The sequence below is a fragment of the Ciona intestinalis genome, unplaced genomic scaffold (assembly GCF_000224145.3).
Source record: "Ciona intestinalis unplaced genomic scaffold, KH HT000063.1, whole genome shotgun sequence".
NCBI classification, from domain to species: domain Eukaryota; kingdom Metazoa; phylum Chordata; class Ascidiacea; order Phlebobranchia; family Cionidae; genus Ciona; species Ciona intestinalis.
This window is the reverse complement of record NW_004190385.1, coordinates 17,799-31,717: the sequence shown is the minus strand read 5'-3', so window position 1 is coordinate 31,717 and position 13,919 is coordinate 17,799. Positions and strand designations below refer to the sequence as shown.

General features: G+C 37.0%; 4 protein-coding genes across 6 annotated transcripts in view; 2 read left to right on the top strand and 2 right to left on the bottom strand.

The window, feature by feature from the left end:
* Nucleotides 1-75: 75 nt before the first annotated feature.
* LOC100181607 (universal stress protein YxiE-like) lies at nt 76-1,865 on the top strand. The gene is made up of 4 exons (XM_002130652.4): nt 76-182; nt 678-764; nt 1,063-1,181; nt 1,516-1,865. Exons 1-4 carry the CDS (start codon nt 128-130, stop codon nt 1,711-1,713), a joined length of 459 nt encoding a protein of 152 aa, XP_002130688.1. The 5' UTR covers nt 76-127; the 3' UTR covers nt 1,714-1,865.
* A 493-nt stretch (nt 1,866-2,358) lies between these two features.
* Nucleotides 2,359-4,078, top strand: LOC100177679 (universal stress protein YxiE). The gene is made up of 5 exons (XM_026838166.1): nt 2,359-2,474; nt 2,821-2,907; nt 3,106-3,224; nt 3,367-3,586; nt 3,794-4,078. The coding sequence occupies exons 1-4, from the start codon at nt 2,420-2,422 to the stop codon at nt 3,562-3,564; spliced, it is 459 nt and encodes a 152-aa protein (XP_026693967.1). The 5' UTR covers nt 2,359-2,419; the 3' UTR covers nt 3,565-3,586; nt 3,794-4,078.
* Nucleotides 4,079-4,171: 93 nt separating this feature from the next.
* On the bottom strand, nt 4,172-6,889 carry LOC100180023 (universal stress protein YxiE). Of its 3 annotated transcripts, none has more exons than XM_018815333.2 (4): nt 6,712-6,880; nt 6,283-6,372; nt 5,307-5,420; nt 4,172-4,679 (listed from the first exon to the last, which is right to left on the bottom strand). In XM_018815333.2, the coding sequence occupies exons 1-4, from the start codon at nt 6,764-6,766 to the stop codon at nt 4,651-4,653; spliced, it is 288 nt and encodes a 95-aa protein (XP_018670878.1). In that variant the 5' UTR covers nt 6,767-6,880; the 3' UTR covers nt 4,172-4,650. The 3 variants fall into 3 exon arrangements, with proteins under 3 accessions (XP_018670878.1, XP_002130444.1, XP_009858457.1); XM_002130408.5 differs by having other exon boundaries at nt 5,311-5,420; nt 6,712-6,866; XM_009860155.3 differs by lacking the exon at nt 4,172-4,679 and adding an exon at nt 5,037-5,193 and having other exon boundaries at nt 5,311-5,420; nt 6,712-6,889.
* A 1,272-nt stretch (nt 6,890-8,161) lies between these two features.
* The window catches only part of LOC100182362 (signal recognition particle subunit SRP72-like), a 7,766-nt gene continuing 2,008 nt past the window's right edge, over nt 8,162-13,919 (bottom strand). The window contains exons 6-16 of the mRNA XM_002130377.5: nt 13,452-13,590; nt 13,042-13,173; nt 12,459-12,587; nt 12,139-12,237; nt 11,314-11,472; nt 10,780-10,883; nt 10,308-10,385; nt 9,395-9,556; nt 8,992-9,108; nt 8,715-8,807; nt 8,162-8,421 (exon numbers count right to left, since the gene is read on the bottom strand). Coding sequence (XP_002130413.1) covers nt 8,238-8,421; nt 8,715-8,807; nt 8,992-9,108; nt 9,395-9,556; nt 10,308-10,385; nt 10,780-10,883; nt 11,314-11,472; nt 12,139-12,237; nt 12,459-12,587; nt 13,042-13,173; nt 13,452-13,590 — 1,396 coding nt within the window. The 3' untranslated portion in view covers nt 8,162-8,237. The remainder of the gene's footprint in view (nt 8,422-8,714; nt 8,808-8,991; nt 9,109-9,394; nt 9,557-10,307; nt 10,386-10,779; nt 10,884-11,313; nt 11,473-12,138; nt 12,238-12,458; nt 12,588-13,041; nt 13,174-13,451; nt 13,591-13,919) is intronic.

Here is a 13,919-nt window from a genome sequence, read left to right as displayed (position 1 = left end):
AAATTATTAACGGCTCTTTCGACATATTTCAAACAAATATTATCGCACAAATTAAATATTTGTGTTTGATATCGTAGTTGCCACGGAGGTCCTTCACAGTTCACACAGCACATTGCAACTTGGAATCATGAAGGTTTTAATCTCAGTAGACGGAAGCGAGATCGCAGAAAAAGCTTTCGAATGTAAGTATTGCGGATTTCTAATATTGTAGAGTGGGGTAAGATGGGACATGCGTGGGGTAAGATGGGACATTTCGTTTTGTTTTATTGTCCCATTTTCTAGAAAACTAATAATATTTACACAGAATTGTACAACCGTATCTTCACAACTCTAAAAGGGCACTGTTTAATTGTTAAAAACACGATTAGGAAATATTAGATATTGTGTTCTGACGGTATCCAACCCTACATTATAACTAGCCTTTATAAACCGTTATTGTAATTCTAGTAACTATATGCAGTAGGGTGGGGGAAGATGGGACACCTTTAGCACATGATATCCAAACATCCTGATCGTGTTTTATATAATAAACATCGGTATAAGGGAGTCGTGGGGATAAGGTTTCATAATTCTTTAAATTTTATATGATTGAATGCTTCCCACCAAATTGGTGAGAAAATAGATGGAAAAGGTGTCCCATCTCCCCCACCTTACTGTATAACGTTGTGTCGTTTCAGGGTATTTGGAAAACTTTCACAAATCACAAAACGAGATCGTTGTTGGTCACGTGGTTGAGAAACCATCGGCGTATCACGCGCATTTTGGTTTGTAGCTTTTGTAGTTGTATCTAATGCATATTATTGACTATAGGTGTATGTTTGTGGTTTATCCATGGTTGCCACTCCCATGCCCACAGTCGAGTTACTGAAGGTATTGCAGTGTGTGGATAAGCAGGCATGACTTTTGGTTGGTTTGGTCATTTATATTCTCATGGGTGGAAACTTGAGTGACTCATCCATGGTTGCCACTCCCATGCTCACAGTCGAGTTGCAGAAGCTATTGCAGTGTGTGGATATGATACCAAGATATTATTGTACTGCAACCAATACCACATTATTACAGCCGGCGGGGCAGTCTCGTCAATCCCCAAAGATTACTTGGCAGAAGAAATTCCTGAGGAAATTCAACGAGAATTCGAATTGTTGAAGAAAAAATATGACGCAAAGTTAAAGAACCGAGCGGTAGGTGGTTCAAATCTCGCCGCTGCTAACATTGCGGTCGTATGTGTCCTTGGGCAAGTAACTTTTAACGGCAGTTGCTCCAACCCAGTGGTCACTAATGGCAATGGGTTTTCTAAATTGTCAGCCATGCCTAACACAATCCCCCACAAAGGTATGACGATTATTTCGGACAATATCTAAAGCTGGCACGCAGTCATTCCCGTTCATAGCCAATCAAATCGCTCTGTTACGTTTTAGTTGTGGGTTATTAAATTTGGCCTCGCGTGCCCAATTCATTTAATCAATGCAATATTGCAGTAATTCATTAAAAATGAACCCATATTTTGCTTTAAAGATAAAATACAAGCTCGTGTTCGAAGCAACACAAGATAAACTTGGTGAAGCCATTGTTAAAATGGTGGACAAAGAGCATTGTGGCGCAATAGTGACCGGGTCACGTGGTATGGGAATGATCAAGAGAGCAATCCTCGGATCTGTTAGTGATTATGTAATGCATAATTCGAAAGTGCCAGTACTTATATACCATGCTTAATGATATACTTGTTCATATGTAAATTGCATAAAATAATTTTCGAGTAAAATTACCGTCAACAAAGTGTTTCGCTTACTAAACGCGTTTTGCCGTTTTAACTTTTAATTATTTGCAATTGTTTTGAGTAATAAATACTTTGTGTTTTAATGAGCGCGGGTAATGAGTCCCTTAGTCTTTTAGCATCCGGGTAGATTATGCGCGTTCCTTTACAGCCAAGATATTGAAGGTTGGGGTAAGATGGTCCAATAGGTTGGGGTAAAATGGGCCATGTTTTCATTCTTTATTTATCGCTCCATTGGGCCGTAGAAAAGATCTGGAAACATGGAATACTGTGAGTTAAAGAGACCCATTTTGCCCCACCATAATATACATAAAACACGATCTGGAAATATGGGATATTATTTGCTAACGGTATCCATTACCCAACAGTACAATTAACCCTAACCCTACACAAAGGTATATGATCTCACACGCAAACCATATATTACACCACAACACACACATATACACCGTGTCAGCATCAACTTCACCCTCCAATATTAATATTTAACCATGGTACACTAACATGGTGGTTCAACTTCATTTCCTCCTTTGTTTCTTTATTATGCGCACAGTTCCTCCTCACGCATGAGTGCTTACTGTATTATGGATTTTACTTCCACTCAACGCAGTATAGTTGCGCGACAGGACTTTATGTAAGACCAAGATGCGAGTATTAATAGCAGTTGATGGAAGCGACATCGCTGAGCATGCGTTTAATTGTAAGTTGATATATATTGTTATTATATATTCTACCGTTATTGCATATTACAATACTTTACTTGAAATTGCTGTTCTGGTAAAAAGGTAAATTTTGTTTTACAGCTACACTCTTTATGGCAGATGTAACGTTGGCAAAATACAATTGTTTTTACTTAAAGATCAATTTCAAATTCCACTTTATGCCTGATGGCGTCAACACCAATATATTCTGCTTGTTATTGCTCAATATTTTTATACTCTTGAGTTTGATTATCGCTTACGGCTTTATATGACGTCATAAACATATGATTCTTAAATGTTCATGACGTAACTATCCTTATTCATGACGTAACTATCTATATTCAGGGTATTTCAAGAATATCCACAAAGACGAAAATGAGGTCATAATCGGCCATGTTGCTGAGCAACCTTCTATTTACCAGCCATATTTCGGTGAGTTGATGACGTCATAATAACTAATGACGTCATATACCCTATTTAAACAAGAGACTGGTTATGCCGGTTGTTGGTGAAATATCCCTTTAGTAAACTATTAGTTGGACCATATTTGTAGCACTTTATTCTAAACGTAATATGAACCAGTGACGTCATATGAATAATGACGTCATCAAAGTACTTAATCAACCCTAGGTGGCGTGGTTGCACCGTTTCCTGTTAATGAACTGGAGGAAATGATTCGCAAAACTAAACGTGAAGTTCACCAGTTGATGACGAAGTTTGAAACGAAGTTGCATCAGATGGAAGGAAAGGTGGGTGGTGTGGCGTGTATGTGTGTGCACGTGGTGTGGCGTGTGTGCGTGGTGTGGCGTGTGTGTGTGGTGTGTGGTGTGTGGCGTGTGTGTGGTGAGGGTGACGTGGCATCTGGTTTATTGTGCGGCCTATACGCTTTAGGTGCACCATCGGTTCGTGTTTGACGTCATCAATGACGCAACAGGCGAGGCGTTGGTTCGATTGGCCGATAAAGAGAAGTGTGACATCATAATCACAGGGTCACGTGGTCTTGGTGTTGTACGACGTACAATATTGGGATCAGTGAGCGGATACATTGTACACCATGCTCGTGTTCCTGTGCTGGTGTGCCATAAGTAAATAACCATGTATAATTCATTGTATAGTAGGGTGGGGTGGAGATGGGACACCTTTATATTCTATTTTTTCGACCATTTTGGTAGTAAACAAAGAATATTCAAAGAATTATAACAAGCGTATCCTCACGACTCCCATAGACCGTCGGTAATTGTTTAAAACACGATCAGGATATTTGGATATTATGTGCCAAAAGATGTCCCGTATTCCCCCACATCACTGTACATATAATGTATACCAACCTACTACACAATGGACACCGTGCATCATATACGTGTAAACCCAGTTTAATTTATAGTATAAGTATATGTTGAGATAAACTAGTTTCCACCATAAAAATGTTTCTAAAATAGCTCCACTGGCATTTATTAGCATATGTATAATATAACGACTGTACGCCAAATGTTAATTCAATTTATCTCACGTTGTGGTAAAATGGTTTAAGTTTTCTTTTTTTTCGTCATTCCATTTAGTAGTAAACAAAGAATATTTACAGAACTTTATAACCGCATTTACACCACTCTAAAAGAGCGTTGTTAATTGTTCAAAATAAATTAGGAAATATTAGATATTATGTCAATAAAATTGAAATCAAACTTTTGTGTTTTCGTATGTTTAAAGTTTATTAATTTGTTATTTGTTACATTATAAACCAAATATACAGTTTCAAAACAACAACAACCAATTTAAACGAAACATTTAAAAATTTGAAACACGCTGGATAATATTTGTGTAAGAAACCGATGATGTTATTTTAGGCGAATGACACCCTGTTGGTTGGACTTGATTTTGTTTGTTACGTTTTTCATATACTGAACCAAAACACACACATTACTTTAAAGCAACAAATACTAAGTTAAATTAAACCTTTAGAACAATTTTTACTTTAAAACACTAAATAAACAATATTCCCCATATTTTTACTTCGGGCAAATGATGACGGGAATCCTGGCATGATGGATGACGTAATCGCTGACCGAACCGAGGATTGTTCGGCGAACTGCGCCGAGTCCCCGCGTCCCCATCACTATTACGTCACACGCCTCCTCATTTGCGATTTTTACAATTGTTTCGCCGGGCGATTTATCGCTAAGTTGGAACACCAGTTTGCATTTTATCTGCGATGAAAATGGTTTTATAAGTTCATTGTTGTTTTTTAAATTGCACGATTTTTCATTTTATATATGAACGAGTTATATACTTCAGCGCCAAAACATACCATGGGACCTGGGATTTAAGCCAGAGTTGGCCCATAACCCGGAACAGTTTGTCATAACCAAGTTAGCTCGTTCGAATTAAAATCTTATCCATATAAGGATGCAACTATTTTTACGGCGTACCAACAGTTTCAATACAAAGACACCTTAAACCAACGTTGTAATAAGTTGAGTTGCTTTGTTATTTTAATTAAAAAGCTCCGATATTACACACCCCCTAATTCCCTCCTGAACAACCCCTTATAACCACACACTGTGAACTCCATACAACAGGTCGAAGGTTATAATAAAGTTGTCGGATCAATAATCAACCAAAATCAATTAATTCGTTTGCTTTAAATAATTAGAAACTTATTGTCGACAAAATACCCACAACGATTCTAAAAGCAGATGACTCCGTATATAAACACTCTGTCTAAAAGATAGCGACATTATTATTATTCGGAATTTTAAAATTAATTTAGTGTCGCTCAGCGTAACGATTGTGACGTCATTTTATATTTATTTAGTAATAATGCAACAATTGACTTACTTTTTTTTCGGCGCATTTTAAGGAATATTTATTTTTGAATTCCTCCAACTTTTTGTTGCTCTGCGTCATAATGTTCTTTATTTCGTCACTGGGGAAAACCGCACCTTCGCCTGTGACGTCATAATTTAAATCGTTAAAATCGAAGATGGAATTGCGAAAGATTGAAATAAATATTTTAAACTAAATTTTAATAAATAAATGTAAAACTGTGGGGTAAGATGGATACCGTTGGCGCACATTATCTCATCTTTTCGATCAATTTTTAACATAGTTCATTTAGTGAGGATACGGTTATATGATTTTGTAAATATGGTTGATAAAATAAAATAATAAACAATCCTATCGTGTAACCTACGATATACATAATTAATTTGTATTCTGTAAATAGGCGTTGAAAACTAAACACGAATAACATTATCAAAATACTTCATATGATTTATAGCAATTATTTCAATATTTATTATTTTAAATGAAACTACAAATTTAGTTCATTATATGCGCACACACACACCATTGTGACGTGTTTACATGACGTGTACATAGAAACATTAACCGCTGATAAAGAGTTTCTATGAAACACAGGTTTCCCAGCAATGCAAAGCTTTGTTACCGAGTAAATATAACCACAAAGTTACATACGTGGTAACTTATAAGCAAGCACGAGGTGTATGAAACAAAACACCCGTGTTATAACGACTGTGCTAATTTCCTTCTCTTTGTTGTTTTAATTAATTTGGTCTTCGTTATCGAATTCGAAAAGATAAAAACATTTATATTAGGATGGGGGAAGATGAGACACCTTTTCATTCCATTTTTTTGTCTGATTTGAAAAAGAACATCCAAGAATTATAAAACCGTATTCTCACGACTTCCATATGTCGTTGGTAATTGTTTAAAACACGATCAGGATATTTGGATATTACGTGTTAAAGGTGTCCCATCTTACCCCACCCTACTATATACTATACTTACTCATAAACTTAAGTGTAGGCAAATGCGGAGGTTCCCCAGCATGGCTGACCACTATATCATTGTCAGGTTTATGGATTTGGTTCAAATACCCTGAATAAGGATAACAACAAGATATTAATATTTCATGAAAATAATTTAGGTCTCGGATAGTTTGTACATAACAGCTATTGTGAAAAAGAACAAACAAAGAAGTATATACACTGGCCTGCGCTAAACAACGCTGGGTGTAGATATTTCTTTGTTTGTTCTTTTTACACCGAGGCGAGCTACGCTGTAGTGTAAACGCCGCTTAAAATAACAAAGCGAATTATCAATTAAAAAAAAACTTTTTTTCTTAAATTAAAATAAAAACACTTTGTTTTAATTTAAAGACACAATAGTTATTTCAAAACCGTATTCCTACATCACAATAGTAAACAATGCACTTACATTCAAACGTCTTTTCCGCGATGTCGCTTTCGTCAACGGCAATAAGAACCTTCATGGCGTGTGAATACAAGAGATATGAAACACAACCCCTAACCACTAACCAAAGTCATAGAAGGAAAGCCATCAATAATTTACTAAATACAAGACATTGGTATCCAGGAAGCTACTGTTACATGGGGTCACCTCTTGTAAGTCAGTTTTAACATAGATACGACCTTATACATGGACATCCAACCAACCGCCCTGTCACTTGTTACCAGGTAGTTTATATATTAGGATGCTTATTTATAACGACTTTCGTTTTTGCTGCTAATTTCCTTCTCTTCGTTGTTTTAAATATTCTGATCTTCGCTATCGTATTGAAGAGGCAATAAATCCTATTAATCGCCTATTTTTAAACCGTTACCTAAATGTTTGGTTTGTCGCATTCTACCCTGATGACGTCTTACGCCGGGAAAGCATAAGAAACGTTCATAAAATAAAATTAATGTATTTTACCAAAAACACCATTTTTCAAACATAACTACTTTCGTCGCGACGTTTATTCTTTAACTGCAACTCAATAATCTTAAAGACGAAATAGTTTGTACATTAACTTAAACATTCCCTAAACACCAACAAACGTATAAATTCATCCACACAGCCCTACGCTAACTACCCCAACTAACATTCTTGCCTAAATTAGATTAAATTAGATTTACGAAACCGGCGCCTCATATTTCCCTGGGAACATCGCGTGTAATTCAACTCCCAATATAAATAACTGCACGAGTTGCAATATACAAACTATAGTGAACTCTACATACACAGCTAATGTAACTTTATATAAACGTATTTTCCTTTACTATTCTAAAACTGCAACACGTAATATTTTGCAAATTGTCTTTCTACTGCACTAAACATTCACACACGTAGTCTAAGTGCGAATACTTAATATACAAACCTAGCAATATTGTATACTTGTATATACATACTACACACGTGCCCACACACCCAGCTACATTAACTTCATATAAACCTTAGACACACGATCACTAACTTATATCCTCCACTATTAACCTAACCTAAACAACTACATGCATTCAACATCAGCCATACTACACGCTTTACAGACTCCTTCCAACTAACTGCCAACCAACTACACGTAGCAACTTTATAAACCAACCCCGATCAATACGAACCACGCGCCCAATAATGAAGTCACGCCGACGCGCGGCGATTCCAATAAACCAAACTCGTGGGACTTTTTCACAATTCCCGTGTGTGACGTCACAATCTTGATTGTTCGCTAACAATCAACTTCGATTGTCAACGTGACAGCTCATTATGACGTTTCATTATTAACTTTTTGTTCAACGAGTTCGCGGTCGCTCATGAATGTTTTTAAAAACAAATGTTATTATAACGTCATGACCACTATGACGTCACAATCAGTAATCACTCAACCGAATCCGAATCTCCGCAAATATTTATTCCTTATTTCCATTGCAAATAAAACGTCAAATATGATTTCCGCTCAGGGGGAACTACCAGCCCCCTTTACCCTTCTTCTTCTTCTTACCCCCGCCCCCGGATTTCTTGCCCTTCACCCCTTTAACGTGGGTGGGCTTGGGGGAATTTATAGGGGTGTTGCCGTGACTACCCGACCCAGTGGACCCAGGTTTGGGTGAGTTTGGGGCAACGGCTGCTGAAGTCTTGTGCGACATATCGCTGGAAAAACGAAATATTTGTAAAAAATAAATTCATACATTTTTAGATTTTAGAATTTTAATAACGGTTTAAATGTTTTTCTTAGTAAAATTATTAAATAAAAGAAGTGGTTTCAGTATCTGTACATTGTTTTTATACCATAGTTTTATTTAACAAGAAACAATGATTGTTCCATTTATACTTTATTTTAACATTGACCTAAACCATGCAAACGTTACTTTTTTATCCCACACACATATATATATGTCTATATTGTTTCTTTGTTTGTTCTTTATATTATAATAAATACTTACTAAACATCCGCGACCCCCGTGTTGGCGCCACCTTGTGTTCCTTTACCAACCCCTCCTTTCTTGCGATCTTTTCTTCGTCCCTTGTAGTATGATCTAACAATGGGGTTAATACATCATAATAGGGGTTTTGTATTAGATAAATATTTTACAAAAAAAACTGTAAAACAATTGAATCTTAAAACGTTCAGTCTGGAGTGTTTTACTAAACGATAAAAAATAGTAACTGGTATATTGGCATTTATATGAACTGTCGTTGAACCCAAATAACCCCCCCCACCTTTCACGAAGGGGCAACCATCTCTCGTCATCTGGGGTGTAATTCTCACGAAAATTCTGTGGCTTCGGATTCTTCTTCTTCTTTCTTTTCTTTGTTTTTATTATTTCTATGTTTGATCTGCAACAAAATTTGATTGACAGGTTGTTTTTTTGAGAAACCCTGAACAGTTTAGCGTATTTATCTGAAGATTAGGTAATTCAAAAAAAGTTCACCCTTAAAGTTACAAATGTGGTAACTCGTTAGCGGTCTTAAAGTTACAGAAGGTTTAGGAAACAGAACACCTGAGTTATATTGACTGTCATTGCCCTGCCATGCGAAATAAACAATTTTTATCTATCCAACATTACTTTTAAATCAGAGGAAAAAATACAAGGTACTCGAATTAACCAAACATTTCACTCACGTTCCTTCCGAAACAAGCGAGGTCGCCACATTAACCTCCACAACATCTTTCTCTTTCTGTTTCTTCACGTACCGAGGTGTAATACGCGACGCGTTTCGTTCCAGGTCATCAACGTCAACATGCACGGACAGATCGGACAACGATGGGAGATCCTCGCTTGCTCTAGTGGTGTGCGGTTAAGGAAGATATGGGGCGACAGCCGACATGGTTGTTTGTGTATTTGATATAAACCGTGGCTAAAACGTTCCGGGCTACACATATTGAGATTCAATTGTGTTTTGCAGTTTTTTTGAACATTTAGTTTTTTTGTGGAGAAATGCAACATGGGAACGCATAAGTTATATTGTAGCCGATGTTTTTATCATAGTTATACTAGGCAGTTGGCACAACAACTTTTGAATAACATATATATCGAATTTGGCCTAATTTCTCCTGCTGTTAGTTATCCATGCAGCAAAAACAAAAGCTACGTTGTTGTTAAACTACGATATTACTTTGGCCACCATAAAAAGTTAAATATTAATATTCAATATCAGATGTTTCACCAAGTTTTCCAATATTCTCTGTTATTCAATCCCCAGCATATGTTAATCAACCATAGTGTGTAAAACAGGATGTTTGGAAGTTGTTTATGTGAATATTACAAGTACCAAGCTGGTCTTTATATAACACTCACTCTTGTCTCTGGTTATTGTTCGCCCAGAGGTAACTGTTTCAAGGCTTGTCGCTGCTACCATTGTGGGCGTATGAGTCTTTGTGCAAGACACTTAACGGCAATTCCTCGAACCTAGTTGCCCCATTTATAACCGCTAATGTTGCCCCACCATACGATAAATAAACTTACATTCCTTCACTACATCATTGCCTCCCGCCTACACAACACACAACCCCAAACCACAAACATAAAGGATACTGATGAGCCTTGCTTGGGTTGAATCGCGAATATGCGAAAATTAGTTTCGCCAAAACCTTCACGTTCTTTGGATCCAAACTGTATAAAATAACAAGAGTTAAAAAAACAACGAACTTCAATAATAATTCTATATGGGTGAGGTGTGGGGTGATGGGACCTGGGATTCAGATCAGAGTTAGTCGATTGTGGGTTTAGCAGCCACGTTTTTATTGGACATATTTTTCGTAGTAGTTTTTACCTGTAGCGTGTTAAACAGAATATAGTCCAATGTTGACAATTAGACAAAATTTAACTTTTGGTTTACAACATTTTTACCAATTATTCTGTCACTCTAATGTTTGAATATTAAAACACCAATAAATATGCGTTATTTTTACTGTCAAATACTAGAATGATAATAATTATTAATTTCTTGAATTTGTTAAATTGATTAAACCAAAGCGCAAATTAACGTTCAGTTGAACCAACAAACCTTAGAAGTTCCTCCAGAACGCTCGCTGCTGATTTCGGATCGTTATGCTTGAGCGAATATTCCGATGCCTCCCACATCAGTGATGTCATAATCGATGGCGGGCTCTAAAAGTGGGGGGGGGGGGGAATTTGGGGATTCATTTTTTGTTTCAATTTAAAATTACATTTTACATTACAGTACATGTTTTCGTTTAAAATTACTCTAGATTAGAGGTTACAAAATATTTTTGTGTTTGTTGGACTTTCGAGATTAAATGTTTCGCAACGTCTTTTCATAGCTTGCTATACGTTTCATGACGCAAAAACTACCCAATAGTACAATTTTTGATCATTTTACAGCTCATGATCCAACAAGGCTGCTATGAAAGAGTCTTTAAACTGACTTAAGTGGGTAAAATTATTTTTTCCTATAAACATAAAAAGATTCCAAATTCTACACTCGGAATTCTAGATTCGAAATAAAGTATTCTAGGATATCCTAGAATACCTAATTATTCTGTAATGTGCATCCTAAATGTAACACAATATATTTCACCTTATTCTTCTTATGCCACTGTATGGCACGTTGCATTAGCTTCGTCGCTTTCCCCTCCCCTTCATGTTGGGCACCATACAATGAAACCAGGCACGACACTAATGCTGGCGTGTAACTTAACGAACCCAAACTTTCAAGGACCTCGCATGCTTCACTTAACTGTGGGGAATAAAAGCAAATGTTAAAAATAATATAATTCCCAACAATCACTTATATTCTATATGGGTGAAGTCCTACAGTGAGGCATGCCATGGGTCCTGGGATTTAGACCAGAGTTGCCCCATTACCCCAACATTGTATATGCACATTCTATTCTGTATGTGTGAGGTCCTACAGTGAGGCATGCCATGGGACCTGGGATTTAGACCAAAGTTGGCCCATTACCCCAACATTGTATATGCACATTCTATTCTATATGGGTGAGGTCCTACAGTGAGGCACGTCATGGGACCTGGGATTTAGACCAGAGTTGGCCCATTACCCCAACATTGTATATGCACATTCTATTCTATATGGGTGAGGTCCTACAGTGAGGCATGCCATGGGACCTGGGATTTAGACCAAAGTTGACCCATTACCCCAACATTGTATATGCACTTTCTATTCTATATGGGTAAGGTCCTACAGTAAGGCACGCCATGGGACCTAGGTTTAAGACCAGAGTTGGCACATTACCCCAACATTGTATATGCACATTTTCAGAACCTTCCTAATCCCATACTAAGTTGTACAAGAACACACACAGTGTCGGTGTCAAGCCTCGAACCCTGTACCCGTTGGTTACAATGCAATCCTTTATATTATCAGCCATACACAAACACTTACATTTCCCGACCCCATCAGAAGTTGTACAAGACACAACTTTACATCGGTGAGGTCAACTTCAGGTGAAAGGTCAGGGTCGCTGTGTTCGCTGATGTACGTCTAATATAACATAGAAATATTATAATTGTGACTTGGTTGGTCACAAACAGCAGAAGATACATTTCAATAAATTAGTCGCTATTTTTACAAAAAAAATCTTTTAAAAAACTTATACAAAAACTTGTAACAATTTCATGTTGCATATTTGTGTCTAACCCAATCATGGGTGGTGACATCACAATAGTTATTATGACATCATATTAGTTATCATGACATCATACCTTTAAATACTCCACAGCTTTATTTGCTCCTTTCTCGCGACCAATCTGAGCCGTTTGAATCAAACACGGGATGTTGGTGTCGGTGTGTTCGCGGTGGAGAGACTTTAGTAGTTTGCGACACGCCTCCCACTGAGTGGGTAAGTACAGTGTTGGTTATGTGGTATAATGTATACACTATGTTTGATTGTATACACTATGTTTGATTGTATACACTATGGTAATACATGCATGTACTGCGTGTAGCATATATGGTGGTTCATGTATAGTAGGTTGGGGCAAGATGGGACATTTCATTTTCTTTAATCGTCTCGATAATAAATAAAGAACATTCACAGAATTATAAAACCGTATCCTCACGCTACTAAAAAGAGTAAACAATCGTTAAAAACACGATTAGGAATATTATGTGATATCTATCTTACCCCACAGTTTTATGTGGATTGCATTTGCTTATCTTTAAAGAGGCCTGTGGCAAATGCCACCGACTAAAACAGTTTATAAACTTGGTAGCATTATTGCCAGGACACACTGTGGCACTGTGGCATTTGCCAAACACCACCGTTAATATCTAGGTCCAACGAACCTGGTTTGAATACATGAACAGCAATGCTCGGTTGAAATTGATTTTCTTCTTCTGGAACGGAACCAACTTGTTATCGAGCCCCGGAGCAACGGTTGCTTTCATTTTCTTGCGAGAGTCAAAAACATTTTGTTCCTGGAGTGAAAATGGGAATTTTTATCAAGAATATAATGTTGGGGTAATTGCCCAACTTTGGCCGTTCAATAGAAAGAACAAAGTTGAAGAGGAACATTTTTACAAAAGTATCGTTATTTATAAAAAGTTAAGTTTGTGGAAATTAAATGCAAGAAAAAACAACATATAGAAACATTTCGTTCCCACTGGGATAAAAATATAAATTTGATTTCCGACGTTTCGTACATTCAGATAAGACTACATTTGGTGACAATATCCACCAGCTAACAACCACTTACCCTATTAATGCTGATGATATTGTTTGATGCAACAGCAACCAATGCGATGTCAGTTGGTCGTAACCGAATCACTTGGTTGTAAATCGTCAACGCTTCGTCCGTTTTTCCCTGGAGTTGTAAAGCGTATGCGAGTTGTACTCTGTAAGGGCAGAAGAAATCAATTTCTGGTGACGTTGTAAACATGCACTCATAGTTGTCAAACACAGTGAAACACATTGATTAATGTGGTGAATGCAATATACTTTGGCTCTGCTTTTTTGTATAGACACCTAAAATCTGGGATGACATTGTCAAAATACAGTTACACTTATGGTTGTCAAACATAGGAAACCTCATTGATTAATGTGGTGAATGCAATATACTTTGGCTCTGCTTGTTTGTATAGAAACTCCTAACAGCAGGTAAACAACTTTAACATTAAAACTGGGCCAAAATATGCAAAGTTTTAAAGTTAAGTTGTCATGCCAC

What these genes read in the sequence shown, in the direction of transcription:
- LOC100181607 (XM_002130652.4), top strand. Translation starts at nt 128, where the DNA reads ATGAAGGTTTTAATCTCAGTAGACGGAAGCGAGATCGCAGAAAAAGCT. An exon ending in GGCGTATCACGCGCATTTTG is followed by an intron (nt 765 to 1,062) that starts GTTTGTAGCTTT and finishes ACATTATTACAG; the next exon opens with CCGGCGGGGCAGTCTCGTCA. An exon ending in CAAAGTTAAAGAACCGAGCG is followed by an intron (nt 1,182 to 1,515) that starts GTAGGTGGTTCA and finishes TTTGCTTTAAAG; the next exon opens with ATAAAATACAAGCTCGTGTT.
- LOC100180023 (XM_002130408.5), bottom strand. Translation starts at nt 6,766, where the DNA reads ATGAAGGTTCTTATTGCCGTTGACGAAAGCGACATCGCGGAAAAGACG. An exon ending in CGCGGAAAAGACGTTTGAAT is followed by an intron (nt 6,373 to 6,711) that starts GTAAGTGCATTG and finishes ATCCTTATTCAG; the next exon opens with GGTATTTGAACCAAATCCAT. An exon ending in GCCTACACTTAAGTTTATGA is followed by an intron (nt 5,421 to 6,282) that starts GTAAGTATAGTA and finishes ATGACGTCACAG; the next exon opens with GCGAAGGTGCGGTTTTCCCC.
- LOC100177679 (XM_026838166.1), top strand. Translation starts at nt 2,420, where the DNA reads ATGCGAGTATTAATAGCAGTTGATGGAAGCGACATCGCTGAGCATGCG. An exon ending in TATTTACCAGCCATATTTCG is followed by an intron (nt 2,908 to 3,105) that starts GTGAGTTGATGA and finishes AATCAACCCTAG; the next exon opens with GTGGCGTGGTTGCACCGTTT. An exon ending in TGCATCAGATGGAAGGAAAG is followed by an intron (nt 3,225 to 3,366) that starts GTGGGTGGTGTG and finishes TATACGCTTTAG; the next exon opens with GTGCACCATCGGTTCGTGTT.